At 53.7% G+C, this 19,389-nt stretch overlaps 2 protein-coding genes across 8 annotated transcripts in view; one reads left to right on the top strand and one right to left on the bottom strand.

The window, feature by feature from the left end:
- Window positions 1–6,870: 6,870 nt before the first annotated feature.
- On the bottom strand, window positions 6,871–14,676 carry RDH8 (retinol dehydrogenase 8). Of its 7 annotated transcripts, none has more exons than XM_036032304.1 (7): window positions 14,395–14,664; window positions 12,491–12,680; window positions 10,027–10,188; window positions 9,242–9,421; window positions 8,185–8,278; window positions 7,773–7,956; window positions 6,871–7,682 (listed from the first exon to the last, which is right to left on the bottom strand). In XM_036032304.1, the coding sequence occupies exons 2-7, from the start codon at window positions 12,597–12,599 to the stop codon at window positions 7,452–7,454; spliced, it is 960 nt and encodes a 319-aa protein (XP_035888197.1). In that variant the 5' UTR covers window positions 12,600–12,680; window positions 14,395–14,664; the 3' UTR covers window positions 6,871–7,451. The 7 variants fall into 7 exon arrangements, with proteins under 7 accessions (XP_035888197.1, XP_028374957.2, XP_035888200.1 ...); XM_028519156.2 differs by having other exon boundaries at window positions 6,871–7,667; XM_036032305.1 differs by having other exon boundaries at window positions 7,517–7,682; window positions 8,185–8,343; window positions 14,395–14,674.
- Window positions 12,693–19,389, top strand: part of COL5A3 (collagen type V alpha 3 chain) — a 46,451-nt gene continuing 39,754 nt past the window's right edge. The window contains 5 exon segments of the mRNA XM_028520998.2: window positions 12,693–14,504; window positions 18,475–18,633; window positions 18,729–18,918; window positions 18,991–19,115; window positions 19,118–19,146. Of these exon segments, the coding sequence (XP_028376799.2) occupies window positions 14,327–14,504; window positions 18,475–18,633; window positions 18,729–18,918; window positions 18,991–19,115; window positions 19,118–19,146 (681 nt within the window). The 5' untranslated portion in view covers window positions 12,693–14,326.

The following is a 19,389-nucleotide window of genomic DNA, read 5'->3' as shown; positions in this document are numbered from 1 at the left end:
TGGAGGCATTCCTGGAAGAAAGCTTTCTCTGTTCTGAAATAATTATCTCTGGCTGTTTAACATGCTCATTAAAGATGTTGAACCCACTTCATGGTTTCTGCCTTTTAGAAGTCGGTGCAGCTACAGACAAGTTGGTCTGGTTTCTCTTTCTTCTGTGAGGTCAGTACAACTAGCTTGGGGAGTCTTGCCCCAGGTCTCCCCAAACATTGACAATGTACCTTTACCCAGCAGAAACTCACTAAATCTTATTTATTTATTTATTTATTTATTTATTTATTTATTTATTTTTAGAGAGGCAAGGGAGGGAGATAGATAGATAGAGAGAGAAACATCAATGTGCAGTTGCTGGGGGCCATAGCCTGCAACTCAGGCATGTGCCCTGGCTGGGAATCAAACCTATGACACTTTGGTTTGCAGCCCGAGCTCAATCCACTGAGCTATGCCAGCCAGGGCAGACTCACTAAATCTTTGCTCGGAGCCCAGCCTTATTCAGCATGCTGTGGATGCAGCAGTGACCCCAATAGATAAAACATCCCTCCCTACGTGGAGAGCACAGTGACAAAATTTACTAAGGTTCCCAGATGCATTTTCTCCTTAAACCTCAGCTTTCTGTGAATTAGGTTCAATGCATACTGACTTTCCATACTCTCTCTGCAGAGCACTAGAAACCCAGGTGTGTTAGAAACAAAGGGGGCAGGTAGCATCTAGTCGTTTATTCCTCAGGTGTTTATTGAGCACCTACCATGTACCAGATGCTTTTAAATGCTCTGTGACTAGTTGTGATGTCTCACAGCCATGCTGAAGTAAAAATTTAGCACCGACTGTAAAGATAAGGAACTGGGGCCCCAGGAAGGTGAGCCTCTTGCCCTGTGGCATGCAGGTGAGCTGGGGAGATGAGTAATGCACTTTAGTCTCTGGTAAACAATCTCTTATGAAGCAAAGAATCAACGTAATCAATTTAAGGCCTGGACTGCAGGGGACACCTAATTTAGAAGGTTCTAGAACTTTGGTGTTCATTTGGTGTGTTCGACTGCCATTTCAGGCTCTCAGAAAATGTCCACCAGTTCTGTTCAGCTCTCCCTTGGCTGGAGTGAGCTCACCCTTAGACTTCTTTGCCCCACACCAGATGTTCATGTGCCCCCTCCTCTGTCCCGGGAGCTCCCAGGGGTCCAGGAGGGGTGCTGTCCAAAGGCGAGAGGTGCAGAGGCTCTCTCCTCAGTCCCTCCTGCCTTTGTCTCCAGGCTGGGCTCCCTCTAGCAGTGCCCGGGTCCTATCTTCTGAGTGGGGATCTTTGCCAGGTGGGCGCCTCCGAGCTGTTTGTGGGGCATGCTCAGGCCTGTGGCTGTCTTAAATTTCCATTTGATCTGACCCCCAGGAAGGGAAGAACTGCCCTCGGGTGTTGATGAACAGCAAAGGAGACAGGAAACACGCTGAAAGCAAACGGGGGTGGGGGGTATCTTTTGGGATGCGACCTTGCCATCCAACGAACGAATGGGTGGCAAAAATGGGAATTGGGTGAATGAGTGACAGCAGGAACTCACAATCTCACGCATCTGTCCCTGGTACCCGACCCCGACCCCAGGTCCCCCCAAAGAAGAATAAGCATTTGTTCAGTTATTGTACATCGGGAACCTACTGTGTGTCCGGTCTTGTTGTAGGCGCTGGGAACAGAGCAGTGAACAGGACAGAAACCCGTTCACAGTGGACATTCACTGTACCACGCCCACCAGGACCGTACAATCTCTTTTAATCCTCTCAGTAATTTAATAACCCACGGACCCATTTTGCTGATGAGAAAATCCAGGCACTGGAAGGTGAAATGTCCTGATACAAATTCTGCAGCTAGGAAACTGAGGCACAGTGGGGTTAAGTGACTTTCCCAGCTGTACTAGAGGGAGCGGGAGGAGGGTAAGAGGTAGGGAAAAGTAGCTGCGGGCTCCACCCAGTCCACTCCCGCTAATGGTCAAAGCCAGTCTCTCGCTTGGCCACGAGAGGGCGCCAGCCAACCTCGAACCACAAGCGGAGTAGCTGCTAGGCCTCCTCCCGCAGGAATGCCTGGAGCAAGGCGGGTACCTTGGCCACAAGCCTAGAGCAGCTGCTGCTGCCACTCAGATTCCGCCAGCTTTCCTGAGCCTGGAACCACAGGTTGGTTGCAAGAAGGCCGAGGCCGAGGCTGGGCAGGAGGAACGACCTTGCGGGGATGCATGGCCTCTGTTTTTTCCTCCTCCTCTTTCTCCTCCCCCTCCGCCCTCTCCTCCCCCCTCTTCCCTTTCCTCCCCCTCTTCCCTCTCCTCCCCCTCTTCTCCCCCTCTTCCCTCTCCTCCCCCGCCCCCCCTCCCCGGGATTCCAGCCCAGGCTTCCCAGGAAAGGCCGGGCTGGACCCAGGAGGCAAGGAATAACACGAAAGGCTGTTACTTTTGAAACAGTTACTAAGTTCTGGCACCTAGTAGGGACTTTCTCTCCAGCAAAGCCTCTATTTTACAGATAAGGAAACTGAGGCTCAGACAAGTGCCCTTTCTGGCTCAAGTAGGAGGGGTAAAGATCCTCTTAGCTTGGAGGTGCCCAGCTCAGTCACTTCCAGTCCCAGCTCAGGCTCTTCCGGTCATTTCTGGGTTCCTGAGGACTTCTGATCACCTGACTTGTTTTCCCAAAGGCTTCAGGAACTGGCCTAATCGTGGAATTACAGCGATATCTGCCCACCAGGGCTCACTGCCTGATCAAAGGGAACTACCCATGAATAAGCAGGAGTGAAGGCCCAGAGGAGCCTTCCAACCCAACCAGCCTGTGGAGTCAAGGAAAACTTCCCGAAGGAAGTCGAAGGAAAGCTGAGACCTGGAGGTCTTAGTGGAGTACGAGTAATCCTGTGAAGAGTTAAGGGTAGGAGAGAAAAGGCAGTTTTGTTTGTTGGGGAGAGAAGCTGTACAAAGACCTGGAAGGAAGATGGAGCATGGTGGTGTGAGGAGCAGAAAGAGATCTTTAAGTCCTTCTTAGTAGGTCAAGGAGAGTCTCATTTTAGTGCGTTGATTTACCCACCCATTCATTCACTTATCAGATGTTGGGGTGTCTGCATGAGCCACCCACTGTTGTAGGGTCTGGGGACGGCACTGAGCAGGCAGACAACAATCTCTTCCCTCTGAAGTTGATGTTCTGGGGGGTGGAGATGGGCAAGAAGCAGACTGTAGTATACAACTGTGGTATATGTCCGTGACGAGAAATAAAGCAGTTTAAGGGGACAGAGTGACGGTACTATCTTGTGGTGATCAGGGAGGACCTCTCTGGGATGGTGACGTGTGAGCACCTAGAGGAGGTGCAGCAGGGAGCTATGTGGTTCACACTGGTGTGCATGGCGTGCTGCTTTTTGTGAAAAAGTAAAGTATGTATTCAGGTTTTCCATTAAAATATGTATTTTAAAGATTATGATAAACTATACACTATGTAAAATCTCTTGTTTTAACCATTCCTGAATGTGCAGTTTGTTGGCATTAAGTCCACTCACATTGCTGTGCAGACACGGCCACCACCCATCCCTAGAACCTTCTCACCTTCCCAAACTGGACCTCTGCCCCCATTACACACTGACTCCCAACCCCTCCCCCAGCCCCTGACTCCCACCATCTACTTCCTGTCTCTGTGGATCTGACTCCTCCAGGGACCTCCTGTGAGTGGGATCCCTTAGTGTTTGTCCTTCTGTGTCTGGCTTCTCTCACTGAGCATAACATCCTCAATGTTCATCCATGTTGTAGCAGGGGTCAGGATGTCCTTTCTTTTTAAGGCTGAATGGCATTCCTTTGCCTGTGTACATACACCACATTTTATCCATCAGTTTTTTCTTGCACAATGAGAAGAAAAATCTGAATAGATAACTCCAGCAAGTTATAACAGGCAGGGATGGGGGATCAGGAATTGGGCAGTTGAGAACAGAATTGTAAAATATCTTTTAATTATTTTTTTAAAAAACATTGTGAACATTTTAAGTACTCAAACGATGTTTTTTAAGGATCCTCTGGGCTGTTACGTGGAGACTGGATTGTGGGGGGGGCAAATGCAGGAGCGGGGAGGGGATGGGGGCCGGCGTGATACTGCAGGTGAGAAATGACGGCGTCTGGACCAGTGCTGAGGCCGAGAAGGCATGGTGAAGTGGCTGGTTCTGAATACATTGTGCAGGCCAAATGAACAAGATCTCCTGATGTGTTGGCTGTGACGTGTGATGGAGAGGAGCTAGAGATGACTCCAGGATTTTTGGCCTGAGCCTCTAGCAGGGGTGTCCAACCTTTTGGCATCTCTGGGGCACAGTGGAAGAAGAAGAATTGTTTTGCACCACACTTTAAGTACACTGAGACATGTAGTCATAAAAAAAATCTCATAACGTTTTAAGTAAATGCACGATTTTGTGTTGGGCTGCGTTCATAGCCATCCTGAGCCGCACGGGGCCTGCGGGCTGCAGGCTGGACACTCCTGTAGAGGAACGGACTTGTATTTGTTGAGAAGAGGAAGACAGGGGTGTGGGGTATGAGGGTTGAAATTAAGAGGCAAGTGTTAGAGGGTCCTGAACACCTTTTGAATTTCTGCCAATCCCGGTTGGTCTCTGTGGTAAATAAGAACAGAGCAATAGCATCCAGCTAGATTTAACAACAGGCCCCCACTGCATTTATTTTTATAGTTGCCATGTGTATTGGTGGTGATTCTTCCTTAAATGCATCAGAAACAGACTCGGGGCAATTTAAGCTGCACGGGCATTTATCAGGTGGACACTGGGGGCTCATGCAATCACCAGCCTTGGAAGATGGAAAGGAGCAAAGTGGGGCTGCAGGGCAGCATCTCAGGGGGGTAAGTACTCGGGCCTTTCTCTTCCCACAGCTGATCTCCCACCGACGCCTCCTGTTGGCAGAACCCAACACAACTGAGAGGAACATGGTTGATGTGACCCTTGGGTGGGCCTCCTGGGGCAACGCAATGACCTCCTGCATATGTGTGCTTCATATGTTCTTTTAAAACATTAACTTAATTTCTAAATTGAGTTGTAGTTCATGTGCCATGCAATTTGCCATTTTAAAGTGCACGGTTCAGTGGGGGTTGGCATGTTCACGACTTCGTGCGACTGTCACAACTGCCACCATCACCTGCTTTCATATGTTCTTCTGCAGGTATTCCAATATCACTGCAAAAGTCCAACAGAGGGAAAGGGAGGGGAGGGTTAATTTGACAAAACATACCAAGTAGCCCCCATTATGTCCCAAACAAATCTCTTCCGAGGGCCCCAGACTCAGTTTTTGTTTTCCTAGGTCACTGGAGAGCCCTGGAGACTGGCACAAACTGAGCTGGACAGCCTTAGACTGGATTCCTGCCCCTCTCCTCTGTCCCGGCAACCCTGGCTTCTTCATCTATGAGCTGGGGAGGCTCTGAGTGTCTCCATCTCATAAGGCTGCAGACTGAACATGAATTACAAAAAAACTTTTCCTGAAGGCTGATATTCCAAGGTGGAATTTTGAGCCTGAACCACAACAAAAACTCCAAATGGGGTGTAACAGTGCAGGGGACTTTTCTGTTGTTTCAGCACTGTCATCGCTAACCCTGCTTCATGGAAGGTGACGCCAGGGGAGTCACCTGCCCAGGGTAACCCAGTGAGAAGGAGGCGGAGTCAGCATGTACACCCAGATTCCATTTGCTTCCAAGTTCTCCTGAGGGGGGCCGAGAAACTTGGGGACAATATGTTGAGGGCTCAGGTGGGAACCCTGTAATTTATTTTTTAAGATTTCATTTATTTATAGACAGAGGGGAAGGGAGGGAGAAAGAGAGGGAGAGAAACATCGGTGTGTCGTTACCTCTCACACACTCCCCCACTGGGGACGTGACCTGAAACCCAGGTATGTGCCCTGACTGGGAATCAAACCCACGACCCTTTCATTTGCAGGCCGGCACTCAACCACTGAGCCATACCAGCCAGGACAATTTTTAAATAACTTTAATTGTGGTAAAAATATGCATAACACAAAGTTTACCATCTTAACATTTTAAAAAGATTTTTATTTATTTATTTTTTAGAGTGAGGGGAAGGGAGAGAGAAAGAGAGGGAGAGAAACACTGATGTGTGGTTGCCTCTTGTGTGCCCCACACAGGAGACATGGCCCAAAACCCAGGCATGTGCCCTGACTGGGAATCTAATCACCGACCCTTTGGTTTGCAGGCCCATGCTCAATTCACTGAGCCACACCAGCCAGGGCACCATCTTAACATTTTTAAATGTCCAGTTCATTAGTGTTTAGTACATCCACATTGTCATGTAAATGTCACCACCATTTATCTCCAGAATTCTTCAGCTTGCAAAATTGAAATTCTTTCCCATTAAACACTCACTCCCCATAGCTCTGTCTCCAGCCCCTGGCCCCCACCATTCTACTTTATATCTCTATGAAGTTGCCTACTCTAGGGACACTCATATAAATGGAATCACACAGTATTTGCCTCTTTGTGATGGGCTTATTTCACTGAGCATAATGTCCTCAAGGTTCATCCATGGCATAGCATGTGTCAGAACTTCCTTTCTGCCCTGGCTGGCGTAGCTCAGTGGATTGAGTGTGGACTGGGAACCAAAGTGTCCCAGGTTCTATTCCCAGCCAGGGTACATTCCTGGGTTGCAGGCCATAACCCCCAGCAACCGCACATTGATGTTTCTCTCTCTCTCTCCCTCCCTTCCCTCCCTAAAAATAAATAAATAAAATCTTAAAAAAAAAGAACTTCCTTTCTTTTTGAGTTTGAATAACACCTGACTGTCTGGATGAGCCATGTTTTGTTCTCTTGTTCTTGCACTGATGGACACTTGAGTGGCTGGCTTGAACCGTGCTGCTTGCTATGCACATTGGTGTGCAGATATCTCTTGGAGATTCTGGTTTTAATTCTTTCGGATGACACCCAGAAATGAATGCTGGATCATATCATAATTCCGTGTCGGTTTTCATAATGTTTTCCATAGACGTGACACTGTTTTATACATTCTCACCAGCTTTGTGAAATATTTAATGTAGCTACTGTTAGTGGTTACAAATCTACATTTTATGAAAAATGTGTTCATGTGTGAGCACATGCACGTGTTGTGACGGAGCGTGTGTGACCAGAGAGGTCCAGAGACCCCCAGTCAACCCGGCTCTATGCATGGACTGGGGTGGGCGGGGGTGGGGGGGGGTGGACGTGTTTGGATCATTCCTGTATTCCCAGGCCAAGGGACCGTCTGTCTCACCCTTCAATGTCCATGGCAATGCCCCTTCCTCCTCTCTGCCCCAGTGCTGACCACGGAGGGGCCTGCGCCTGGTGGCTGAGCAACACCCAGGTACAGAGCTGGTCAGGCAGCATTTATTGAATGAATGAATGAATGAATGGTCTGTATGACCTCTGGTCTGGGTGTGGACTGAAGAGGTCTGGCTGGCTGTTCGGCAGTGAGGACGGGTGGGTGAGGCTCACCGGGGCCAAACCCGAGAGCGGAGGCAGCCGCAGGCCAGGCAGCGGAGGCCGAGGCCGAGGAGGCGTGGCCAGCGAAAGAGCAGGCGGTGGGCGGTTCGCACGTACAGGCTGCCGGAGGGGTCCGCGGCTTTGAGCGCAGTCAGTGGAGAGTAGCGGGCGTTGGTCTGTCTGCGCAGGGGCGGGCTGGCCGAGCTGATGACCTTGACAATAACCTGTGGGGTGGAGCCCTGAGCCCGGGGACCCAGGGACTGGAGTTCTGTGGGGAGGGGCCCGCTACACACCTAAGCCGTATCTTGGGGCTCTGAGCCCCCACTCACCTGAGCCACGTCCTCTGGGCTCTGCCCGAGGGAGCGAAAGAGCTCTCTGGAAGCAGGGAGGTAGAGATCCCGGAAGTAGTGCAGGGTGTCAGGGTCGGCGCCGGGGGGCTCGGCTGCGGACACCTGCTCCAGGAGCTTCCCTTCGAAGTCGGTGGCCACTGGGCCGGGTTCCACCAGGGAGACGCTGGGAACAGGGACAGGGGTGCCGAGCCTGGTGCCCCAGCACACTCACGCCCTATTTTCCTCATCACTGCCCCTCTTTCCTCTTCGACCCCCATTTCCCCATCATTATTTCATCCCTCCCTGTTCCCCCCATCTCCTCCGTCACCCCCATTTCCTTGTCTGCCCCATCGCCGCCTGCATCCCCCACTCCCTGTCTCCACCCCCCACCCCTGCCCAGCGCCAGCCTCACAAGATGTCGAACTGGAGCAGCTGGACCGCCAGACTCTCGAAGAATCCTTCCAGGGCAAACTTGGAGGCGGCATAGACGTCATTGAACACGACACCTGAGAGGATTGGAGGAAGGTGGACTCTGGGGGCCTGGGTTTGTGGGTCCAGAGGGAGAGGTGGTCTTTGGGCGGCAGAACCAAGGGGGTTTGAGGACTGGAATGGGGAGCTGTCTGGGGCGAGCGTGCTGGATGCGCGCGACTGTGTGATGGAAGCATGGGGGTCAGGATGAGGTTGTCTGGGGTGCCAGGCCCCTCTTCTTCCCGCAGCACTCTGTCTGCCCTCAGCCCAGGAAACTCCCCTACTTCCTTTTACCCACTAAATTCCTGGGAGCCACTTGGGTCTAGGGGTCCCCAGAGCCCCTAAGACCAACCCTGTTCAGCCGTCCTTATCAGTCCCGTTGAGCAGTGAATGTGGCTGGGTGAGGGGCCAAAGGGATGAGCAAAGTAAACGTACCTTCTCTGTGGCAGGATAATAAATAGGGCGGGTTCCTTAGGGGACAGCTGGGGAGGGGCCAGATCTGAGGAAATGTCCAGGGGAGCAAGGGAGTCTCGAGGGGTTCAAGGAGGACAGACCCAAGAGCATGGATAGCAGGTAGGTGGCTTCCATAGTGGGCCCATGGCAGACATCACTAGTCAATTGCTGCTCCCTTTGCTAAGGAACTTCAGAATCCCAAATCTAGACACCTCTGGGGCCTGGTGGTGAGTGTTTCTCAAGGAAGAGTCTGAGGAGAAGGAGTTCTGATGATTTTTTGGGGGGGGGGATGGTTGGGAGAGGTTTTTGGAGGTGTTCAGAAGTGGGGTTGATTTTGGGATGTCGATGGCCATTGGCAGCATCTATCCACAACTGTCCGTTTCCGCACCATGGCAGACAGAATTAATCTATCCCAGAACTTTCCCTTCCAAGCTTCAGGATCCTTCTCAACACAGGCTCATTTGCAACATGAACTAAAACTTATTTGCCATCTAGCTGGGGAGGGTCAGACACTGTGAGGATCCTCAGGGTGGGTGTCCAGAGCTTACCCTGCAGCCCCATGACACTGCTGACCACCACGATGTGGCCCTGTCGCCTTCTCTTCATGCCAGGAAGCACAGCTTTGACCAGACGAACAGCTCCGAAAAAGTTGGTGTCAAAGACTTTCTGCATGCTAGTGAGGCTGAGCCCCTCCAGGGGCCCCACCAGGCCCACTCCAGCATTATTCACTAAGGGGGGGTGCTGAGGGTTACTTCGAAGTCCCCTCTAGTGTCACTCCTCCAGGGACACTCCCTGAATCACTCTACCCACTAGCTCAAAATCCAGGGTCAGTTCAGAGTATCTTGGGTAGACGAATGTGGAGCCTTGATGATCTTTACAAATAATTCAACATTTGTTATAGGGGACACTTAGCCTGGGTGGGGGGAAGGGCTACCGGGAACAACCTCCCCTTTAATGCATGAGCAATTCAGCTCTGACCCCAAATTGCAGCAAAACATCAACAACCACCCTCCTTAGAAGGTTGTTAAGGAACCATGACTTTTTTCTCCATCATGCTCCCTTCCCCAAATGACTCATCAAAATAATTTTCCCAACCACATATGATTTTCTCCATATGTGAGAAGTTTTCTTCCATAAAGTCCCCCTAACCCCAGGTTTCAGTTTATTTGTTGTATCCCCCCAACACTGATTGGCACCGTGGGCTCTTGGCCAATTAGTCTACCCCTTCTGTTCAGGGTGAGAGGATGCTGGTGCCCACGCATTGGAGGGCCTTGCTGGGGTGAGGATCTGTGCTCAGGCCAGGGCGGGGCAAGTGATCCCAGGGACTTCTCACCCAGCACGTCCACTTCTCCTCCCCGGATGCAGCTGAGACACTGGGCTACTGACTCGTCGCTGCACACGTCCAGTTGAGCCACAGTGAGGGTCTGACCCAGAGCCTCCCCGGCAGCTTCCTCCAGTGTCCCCTTCTTCCCCAGGTCTCTCATGGTGGCCACCACTGGGGACAGAGAGCAGTTGGGGCAGGCCCAGGCTCCTTTCCCCCGTATATGGACTTGCATGCCTCTGTGATCTTGCATGAGCCACCACAGAGGGATGGAGACCCACAGGTTTACACACCTACACTCACCACACACCCACAAATGCACACTTGTGTACCCACCTTCACATGTTTATCCATCCATCCATCCCACGTGTTTGCTGAGCAGCCACCACACACCAGCCCTATTCTAGGTGCTGAAGCTACTGCATAAAATAGGATAAAGCCCATGCCTTCCTGGAATTGGCAGTCTAGTATGTCAGACAATACAATAAATACAAAACAGATTGTCTTGAGAAAAGAAATGCATGTACACCTAGGGTCAACATATGTGCTATGTGCACATGCAAGTATGAACAGGCACATTGACATCATCAACATAAGTTCCAACTTATTGAACAACTACTATGTGCCAGAAACTGTAAACACTGTTAGAACTCTGTGACTAGGTCATTGTCTTATTTCCCAGGTATCTTTCATTGCATATGCTCTTCGAGAACTTTGATGCTCCCCCACCAAAACATGAAATCTCTTTCCCCCTCTTTGAATCTTGTGGCTTGCTGGGCACCATAGTGAAATATGGTGCAAATGATGTGTGGCTTCTGAGATTGGGCCAGGAAAGGTACTGCTTTTTCTGGCTTGCTGCTGGAACGCTCACTCTTGATGACTTCAGCCACCCTGTAGCAGCCCCATTGTCCTGAGGCCACCGTACTGGGGGAAACTCAAGCTAGTCCAGATAGGGAGGCCCTGTGGAGACACCCTGAGGTTACTGAAAGGGAGAGAGGTGCTCGTTCCAGACTCCTCTGTTCTACTTCTATCCTTTGACCCTGAATCAGAACCGCCCAGGTGAACCCTTGTGAATTCATGGCCTTTGCAAACTGTGAGGTAAGTGAGTACAGTGTTTTACAGCACAGATTTTGAGGGTGATTTGCTTAGCAAGGATAACCAGATGGGTGGAAAAAGTTATCCCCATCACACAGATGAACAAACTAAGGCCCAACAGTGTGACAGTCCTGGTCTGTCCCAACCCTAGCTAATGTTAGAAGTGAGATTTGAACCTGGGCTTATCAGAGTGCTGAGCTCACATACCTATATAATATGTTGTACCCCCTCATACACGCACCAGAATCACACACGTGTGCTCCTAGTGGGCATTTACATATGCCCGTGGGCATGTGTGATTCATGGGTGCATCCACACACAATATAATGACAAGTGTGGGCCCAGGGACTGGGCTGCCTGGGTTTGAATCCAGGCTCTGCCACTTTCTAGCTGGGCAACACTGAGCAAGAACTTTTGGCAATTTGTTCTTCAATTTCCTAATTTCTAAGATTGGGCAAATGATAGCAGCCACCTCATAAGGGTGGTGTAGGGATTAAATATCTAACTAGATGCAAAACACTTAGCCTGGGACATTGTAAGCACTCAATGAACATCACTCTTTAGCAGTTTCACACACTCATCTGCTTGCCACAGAGACACGGAGCACAGTGCCTTTCCTGCATGCTGGCACCCAGGCTGTCGCATTCAAAGCTGTGCATGTGTCTGAGACTCAGGGCAGAGGGCTGGGAGAAGCAGCTCTGCCAACTGGGACAATTCCCCCCCCCCCCCCCATCTTAAGCAACAGCCCTTTGTCCACTTTGACTACAGCCTGCTCTGGGTCAGAGGTCTCCACGGGTGGGGTGCAGACTGGGGCAACTGACTCCAGAATTGCTGAAGTCCAAGTCCCTAGGCCTAGAGGACCTCTGGAACCCCCAAGGTCAGATTCACTTAAGAGGCTTATCTTGGAGCAGTCATCTGGGGAGGTGTGGAGGAGGGGAGTCCTGAGGAATACCTGAGTGAAATCTCCTTCACCAGCCCTCCTAAAACTATCACTGCCCCCCCATGTTGCCCTTGCTTTATTTTGCTTCTTAGCACTTCTTAGCACTAGACATATAAATATTTGAATCTGTGTATTGTCTGTCCTCCCTCCCCTCCCCCACTACACCTCTGATCAAGGCAGAGATTTGGTCTGTTTTGTTCACAGCTGCATTTCCAGCTCCTAGAACTGTGCTTAGCACCCAGTAGGTTCTCAGGAAATACTCATTGGCTGAGAGGATGATTCGAGAAGAGAGGTGGGAAGGGGTCTTCACTTGTCCTGGGTCCTCCCCAAGCCCCAAATGCAGCTGGAAGGAAAGGGCTGGTGGAAATAGTGCCAAGAGGGCTGAGGTCCAGGAAGCTGTGCCCAGCCCCGCCCCTCCCACCCCTGCCCTGGGCCCCTTACCCTGGTAGCGCTGCCTGGGGTCACGAGCCAGCTGCACCGCAAGCTGCAGGCCAATTCCTGACGAGCAGCCTGAGATCAGTACAGTGCGGGGAGGATCGGCCATGTTCATCCCTCCCTGGACGCATGACCTCTGCTGGCCAGCACCTGACTCTGGCCACCTGTCATCCTGAACATCCTCAAAACAGATCCCCTGCGGGGTGAAAGGCCCCCTCAAACCCCTGATTCTGAACTGACCCAGGGCAGGCAGCTGGTGGGGGGAATTCCTTAACCCCAATCCACCCCCTTTCTTTTATCTGTCAAAAATGTCTTCCCACTGCTACACTTATAACTGGGGGCTTTTTACTATGACTGTAAATTATTCAGGGCTGGAGTAGTTTCAGGGATCCCGAGGAATTAGCAGGGGCATACGCTTGCTGTCTCTATTCTGGGCAAAGGATCTTTGACTGGAGGGAGAGAGAGAGAGAGAAGGTGACAGAGAGTGTGGTCCCAGAAAGGTCCCTTTAAATGTGCACAGAAATGTCAGAAGACAGGATTAGATGTAGGAGGAACTTCCCAGCAAGGCAGGGCAGGGAAGAAGCGTTATGAGAATCTTTCAGCTGGAGAGGTCTCAGCCTCGGATGTCCCTGGGGAAGGAGGAGAAACAGCTTGGGGAGGTTCCCTCTGCTCCCCCCACAATGGGAGCCCCCATCTCCCCTTCAGGCCAGATGGGGCCCCACCCCCTCCTCTCCAGGGACACACAGACTCTTTGTCTGAGCAGAGCAGCCAGAGGCTGGGAGGGAGGCACTGCTGGTTTCTCCCTCTGGGTGGTGAGGGGGTAGGTCAGGGCCCACGATACACCCCTTGGGTTCCTCCCTGTGGAAGCTTTCTCTGATCCCACATGTCTGCTCCTGTTCTATTGCACAAACAGCTCCACCTGACGCCCTGGGGCCTCTTCACACTGGGGGGTCCCAGTAGCATGAGGGGGCCCCTGCCTCACTCCAGAAGTGGCGGGGAGCTGCTCCTCCCTGTGGCAGTGCCCTGCATTGGGGCAGAGCCAGACTTCCCCATCTAATGGCGTGAAGGTTTGGGACTGGGGATACGGGTCCATTTGGGGACTGAGTTGGGGAGAGGAGGGCTAGGGATGGAGTTGGGGACCTTCTATTTGAAGATTAAGAGTTTGGGGGAAGTCAAGACTGGTGCTTGGGAGTCTGTGGTGAGGGTTGGGGATGGGGCCAGACGTCCAATTCTGGAATTTGGGTGGATAAATGAAAGTTTGGGGCACGTCTGGGAACTTCATTTTGAAATCTGGGGTGAGGTTTGAGGTAGGAAGAGGAGCCCTTACTTAAGGACCTGCAGGGGAAGTGCTGGGGTGAGGCAGTACCTCTGCTGCGGGGCTCAGCGATCCGTGTAAGGCAGGTCGTCAGGAGTTGGGTGTGAGGCTCAGATCCCACTGAGGGGCCCTGGGTGGCAAGGAAGGAGTTTGGAATAAAGCTATGCCCCTGACACTAGGGCCTGGGTGGAGGCTGAGGTTTGAATGAGGCTAAGATCTCCTTTGAGGGGGACTAGTTAGGAGAAAAGGGCTTGGGGTAAGACTGGGACCCCAAATTCTAAGGCTGGGTGAGAGTGACCCTCCTCCTCCAGCGTGGGGTGGGGCAAGAAGGGCCCAGCGCCGGCCCAGGGCTCCACGCGAACTGGCCAATCAGCGCTCAGCACAAACTTTCCCAAACTCCCCCCACCAGCTGTCAGCCAGCCCCCTTCCCTGGAGGCCCGCCTGGCCGGGCGCGGGAGCGCAGGGCGAGGCCAGGGCGGGGTCTCCAGCAGTCTTCTGTCGATCCCGAGTGGAGCTGGCTGCGGCGAATGCGCGGGTGCGTGCGCCGAGCCCGTGGAGTCGCCACTCCCTGCCGCCGCCCCGGCCGGTCCCCTACCTTCCGTGTGGGCGCCACCGGGATGAGGGGCCGCCGGGGACTGGGCCAGCCGCGGGCCGGCCTCTGCCTGCTCTTGGCCTTGCTGCAGCTTCCGACTCGGACACAGGCCGGTGAGCGGGGAGGGAGGACAAAGGCCTCGGAGTGCAGGATCCAGCGAGGCCCCCAAAGACGGGGCGGAGTCAGGAAAGCGGGGGTAGCGTCCGCGTTGCTCGTGGCTGCCGCGTGCGAGTGTCCGGCTCTGGGCGACTTGTGGGTGTGACAGCGGGGTGGGGCGGGGAGACGTGACCGAGCTCCACTGTTCGGTGCAGGGGAATGGATGCTGTTTATAGGTGCGCGCGCGCGTGCAGTGATGTGTGTCTGGACATTTGGAGTAAAATTCTGTGGGTGCCTGAGTGTGAAAATTGGCCATGGTTGCACGGATATGGGTGACAGGCTCATCCCCAAGTGTGTGATTGTCAGTTGTAGAAGTTCAGATGTGTCTGTGTGTGTGTGTGGAGGGTGGATTTTGAGAAGAACCATGTGTTCCGCCTTACGATAGTGCATTTCTGGGTGACCCTATGAGGGATGCAGTGGTGATTTGGGGGCGTAAATAATTGCCAGTGAGTACGCAATGGTGAATGGGGTGGTATGGGAGAGGGCTAATCTAATCGGAGATCATACTTACCTTTGAGTCTCCCCAAATGGCTTCACACTACTCTCCCTCTTCCTCCTCTCCTCCCAATAGTTGTGCGACCACCTCCTCTCCCCAACCTCCTCCCCCCTCCCCCCTCTCCGCGCTCCCCAGAACTGGGATCAGCACCATGGACAGGGCCTCGGGAGGGCCTCGGTGAGGGGCGAGGCGGGGCGGGGCGTGGGGCGGGGTGGGGCGGGGCGGAGGGCGGGCGGGGGCCTGAGTAGAAATTGCTCCCCACCCCAGCTGAGCGAGCATGGGGCGTTTTTCCCGAGGAATTTCTCAGGAGTCCCCCCAAGGGCCCCGGGGGCCGCCGGACTGGTGAGTCAGCGCTGACGCACGCCCAGCTGCGTGCATCTGGCTGGATGCCGCGCCCCCCCCCACCCACAGGGTTCCGGGTGCTGGGCACCCGGGGTTTGGGTTTGGGAAGATTATGGTCCCTCAAGTGGTGGTCGAGAGGGCTTCCCTGGTCTGAGAGATCCCAGGCCAGGCCCTGTTGGAAATCCCTCCCTCAGGTAAGCTCAGCGCCCCCAACAGGCGCGCGTGCACACACACACACACACACACACACACTCACCACTTTCTCACTTTCTCTGAAATCCAGGGAGGTGCTTGCTAACGTGGGTAATCCCAGATTGGCCTATGCCCCATTCCCACGCTTGCACATTACGCAGTCGTTCAGTCTCAGGCAATTGATCAGAATATGAGCCCCTGGGACACTGGGAATGTTCAACACCGGTGCCCACGCCTAGGTGGCCCCATCAGCCACCCGCCACACGGCCACAGCTTTTGTCACCCTCCCACGCTTCCAAACTCTCACATATGCTTCCACTGGCATTCGTACAGCACCATCAACATTCACAACCAGCCACCCACTGGCTGACTTGGCCAGCGTTCACATATTACCGCATTGCCCCAGCTCCAGCCTCAGTTATTGCAATCCAGACTCACCTGTGTGACCTCACTGCCAGGACCCGGCTCTCATGGACACACAGCCACGAGTCAAAGAACTGAACCCAGTCTTTCCACATCGGCCAAATACACACATTGACGCACCACAGATCACACTCTTAGACACTCTCTGGTTCATCTGAAGTCACACATGGGCTACATGCACAGTCTCATGCACATGCACAGTAGCACATGCACATGCTTGCACAGATACTCACACCTCTGCTCTCTTGCACTTCTGGGGGTAGCCCAGCAGGGTTGCAGCCTGGTCTCTGCCTGCCTCCCTCCACGGCCTAGGCCCCACCCAGTGTCTCCCTGGGCCCTGACCTCCGCAGGGGAGAGTCTGTAGGGGAAGGGTGGGCTGGGCCCTTGACAAACCCCCACCTCCTGACCCTGCAGGCAAGACTCAATGCCTCTTGTGTGTCTCCTTGTCACAAAGCCAGCCATGAAAAGAAAGGGCAGTCAGTTTTTGAAAGGTCATTTAAGAAGGGCTACAAGATTGAAGTAAAAGACATTTGGGTTAGATAATGGGAAGGACTTTTTAAAAATTTATTGATTTGAGAGAGAGAGAGAGAGATTTGTTGTTCCACTTATTTATGCCTTCATTGTTTACTTCTTGTATGTGCCCTGACTGAGAATTGAGCCTACAACCTTGGGACATCGCTGTAACCAGCTGAGCTGGGCTGCCAGGGCTGGGAGGACTTTTTAAACGTGAATGCACTGTTGGTCAATAGGTTTTTCCCACTGAAGAGACTGGGGCCTGGACGAGGGGAGAGACTGGGAGAGCCACACTGGGTGGGGTTGTGGATCTCGGCCCTCCCCTGGGTCCTAGCCTGGAGGGGGCAGCTGGGATGATCATTCCATGAGGGAGTGACCCTTGTGGTTAGCAGAGCCTGGGAGCCCAGATCTTAGCCCCAAGGGTCTGTAACCCAAATACCTCTTAATGACAGCCCAGCCGCAGAGCAGGCAATTAGAGATAGGGTTGGTGATGGCGGCAAGGTTGAGGGGGTAGAGGGCGGGGGAGAGGGAGAGGGAGAGGGAGAGAGAGGAATGGAGAGAGCTGTTCACAGAGAGACAGAAAGGCACTGAGACAGAGACATTCAGAGAGGCAGACAGGAGAACAAATAAAATATCAAGAGGCAGAGAGACAGGGAGAGAGGGAAGGGGGAGGGGAAGAGGGGGAGGGAGACTGATTCAGAGCTGGACATGGAGAGAGACCTGGAAAGACCGAGACAGAAAGTGGGACACAGAGAGGGTGGGGCAGGGGAGAGAAGGAAGAAAAGAAAGAGCAGAAGGAGGTTGGGGGCAGGAGAGAGCTGAGGCTGAAACGGGCTGTACAGAGTCTGGAGAAGGAAGAGTCTGACCCAGCAGGAGCTGGGATGGGGTTCCTCATGCAAACCCCTATCTCCCCCAAGTCTGGCCCCCTACCCCAACTTCCAGCAGTGAGGTCAGCAGAGCCGCCCCCAGGGTGAGGTCATGGGCAGATCCAGTAGAATATAGCGCCTGCCAAGAGGCTGCTGGGTCAGGGGGTCAGTGCCACGTCTGCTGGGGGGAGGGTGGCGGAGAAGAGGGGAGACCAGGCAGGGGCTTCGGGCCCAGGGGTAGCTCCCACCCACCCCTGCCCAAGCCATGTGGTTCCACTTAGAGCTGGCCAGCCTGGGCTGCATGGGGTGGGGCTGGTAGGACTGCTTGGATTAGCATCTGGTTGGGCCAGACCAGTCCCCTCCTTTGCTGGGATGAGAGGGAGTGGGCCAGAGGGAGATCAGGGGGTTATCAGCGAGAGGTGGCCATAGAGAAACCAAAGAGGGAGACAAAATGGGAGGTCACAGGTCAGATGGGGGAGACTGGGATAGGCAGAGGAGGTCAGGGGGACGGCCAGAGAGAGTGGTCAGAGGGGGAGAGCTGAAGTGGCAGTAGTCACAGGGAGGAGATCATAGGTGGTGGTGGCCAAAGTGGAAGTCAGAGGGAAGCAGTCAGGGGAGGTAGTGGTCAGAAGGGACAGTTTACAGGCACGGGGGTCGAAGGGAGAGGTCAGAGGGAGGAGGTGGGGAAAGATACCCAAGGAGCCAAGGGGTCCTCTCTGAGTGTGTTCCCCCTGGCAGGGGGCTTCAGGCCTGAGAAGCAGCCCCAGGGAGTTGGTGCGGGGGAGTGCAGAGAGGGGGATGGTCTGGCTCTGGGGCTCAGGCCAGGAAGCTTTTATTCATCCCAGAACTAGGTCAGAGTATTTTTCTCTCACCAAAACCAAGGGGAAAGAACACAACAAAACAGGAGTCAACAGGCTGATGAGGCTGGAACAGCTGTGGGGTGGTGAGGGGGGTGAGGGTCCCGACCCGCTCCCTCTCCCTGACCCACAAACACAGTGTGTGTGTGGGGGGAGCCGAGTCTCCAAACCTGAGCCACTCACCTGGAGTCCTGAGCTTGTTTTAACTGCCTTGCACCCCGGCTTCTTTCTGCAGCAGACCCTGTGGATGTGCTGAAGGTGCTGGGTGTGCGGGGGGGCAAGGCTGGGGTCCCTGAGGTGCCTGGCTTCTGCCCCCAGAGGGCTCCAGAGGGTGACCGGGCATTCAGAGTGGGCAAGGCCAGCACACTAGGTGCCCCCACGTGGGAACTCTTTCCAGGTAGGTCGGCGTGGGAGGGGCTGCGGGTCATCCTGGGAGCATGGGTCACTGCCAGGTCATCTGAGCTGTCCCTTTCCCTCTGACCCCCCTATCAGATGGACACTTTCCTGAGAACTTCTCTGTGCTGATCACTCTTCGGGCCCAACCAGCCAACCACTCTATCCTTCTGTCCGTTTATGATGAGGGTGGTGCCCGGCAGTTGGGCCTGGCGCTGGGGCCAGCTCTGGACCTCCTAGGTGGGCCCTTTAGACCCCTCCCCCATCAGGTCAACCTCACGGATGGCAGGTGAGTAAGGGAGGGCGAGGGTCCTAAGAGGCGTGGGTGAGGAGCACCCCTCATTGAGACTTCTCCCTGTAGATGGCACCGTGTGGCAGTCAGTGTGGACGGCAGCGTGGTGACTCTGGTGGCTGACTGTGACCCTCAGCCCCCTGTGTTGGGCCAGGGGCCTCGATTCGTCAGCACAGGTGGACTCATTGTGCTGGGGACCAGGATCTCGGGGAGGAGAGTTTCGAGGTAGGGGTTCAGTGATCAGGGAAACTGAGGCAGAGGGCGGGTGGAAGTTTTATCCACAGCCTGGCCCCTGGAGAAGAGATTGGAGAAGGGGGATGTCCTGCTTGCTGCCAGGGAGCTGGGAGGAGGGGGCCCACGAATCATTGTGCATCTGTGCGGTGTAGGACTGCGAGACTCCAGAGCCACAGGAGGATCCTGTGTGATGGCATGTACTTGGCTTGTGGCGGGAGGATGAGGGTGTGGTGC

Source organism: Phyllostomus discolor, chromosome 8 (assembly GCF_004126475.2).
Source record: "Phyllostomus discolor isolate MPI-MPIP mPhyDis1 chromosome 8, mPhyDis1.pri.v3, whole genome shotgun sequence".
In the NCBI taxonomy this organism is placed as follows: Eukaryota; Metazoa; Chordata; class Mammalia; order Chiroptera; family Phyllostomidae; genus Phyllostomus; species Phyllostomus discolor.
Note: the sequence above shows the minus strand (reverse complement) of the source record. Positions and strands in the feature narration are given on the sequence as shown.

Excerpts from the sequence above, each read along its gene's own strand:
- RDH8 (XM_036032304.1), bottom strand. The coding sequence starts at position 12,599 with ATGAACATGGCCGATCCTCCCCGCACTGTACTGATCTCAGGCTGCTCG. Across the intron at positions 9,422-10,026 it reads AGGAGAAGTGGACGTGCTGG|TGAATAATGCTGGAGTGGGC; the intron begins GTGAGAAGTCCC and ends ACCCCCCCTTAG. Across the intron at positions 7,957-8,184 it reads CTGCTCCAGTTCGACATCTT|CGTCTCCCTGGTGGAACCCG; the intron begins GTGAGGCTGGCG and ends CCCTGTTCCCAG.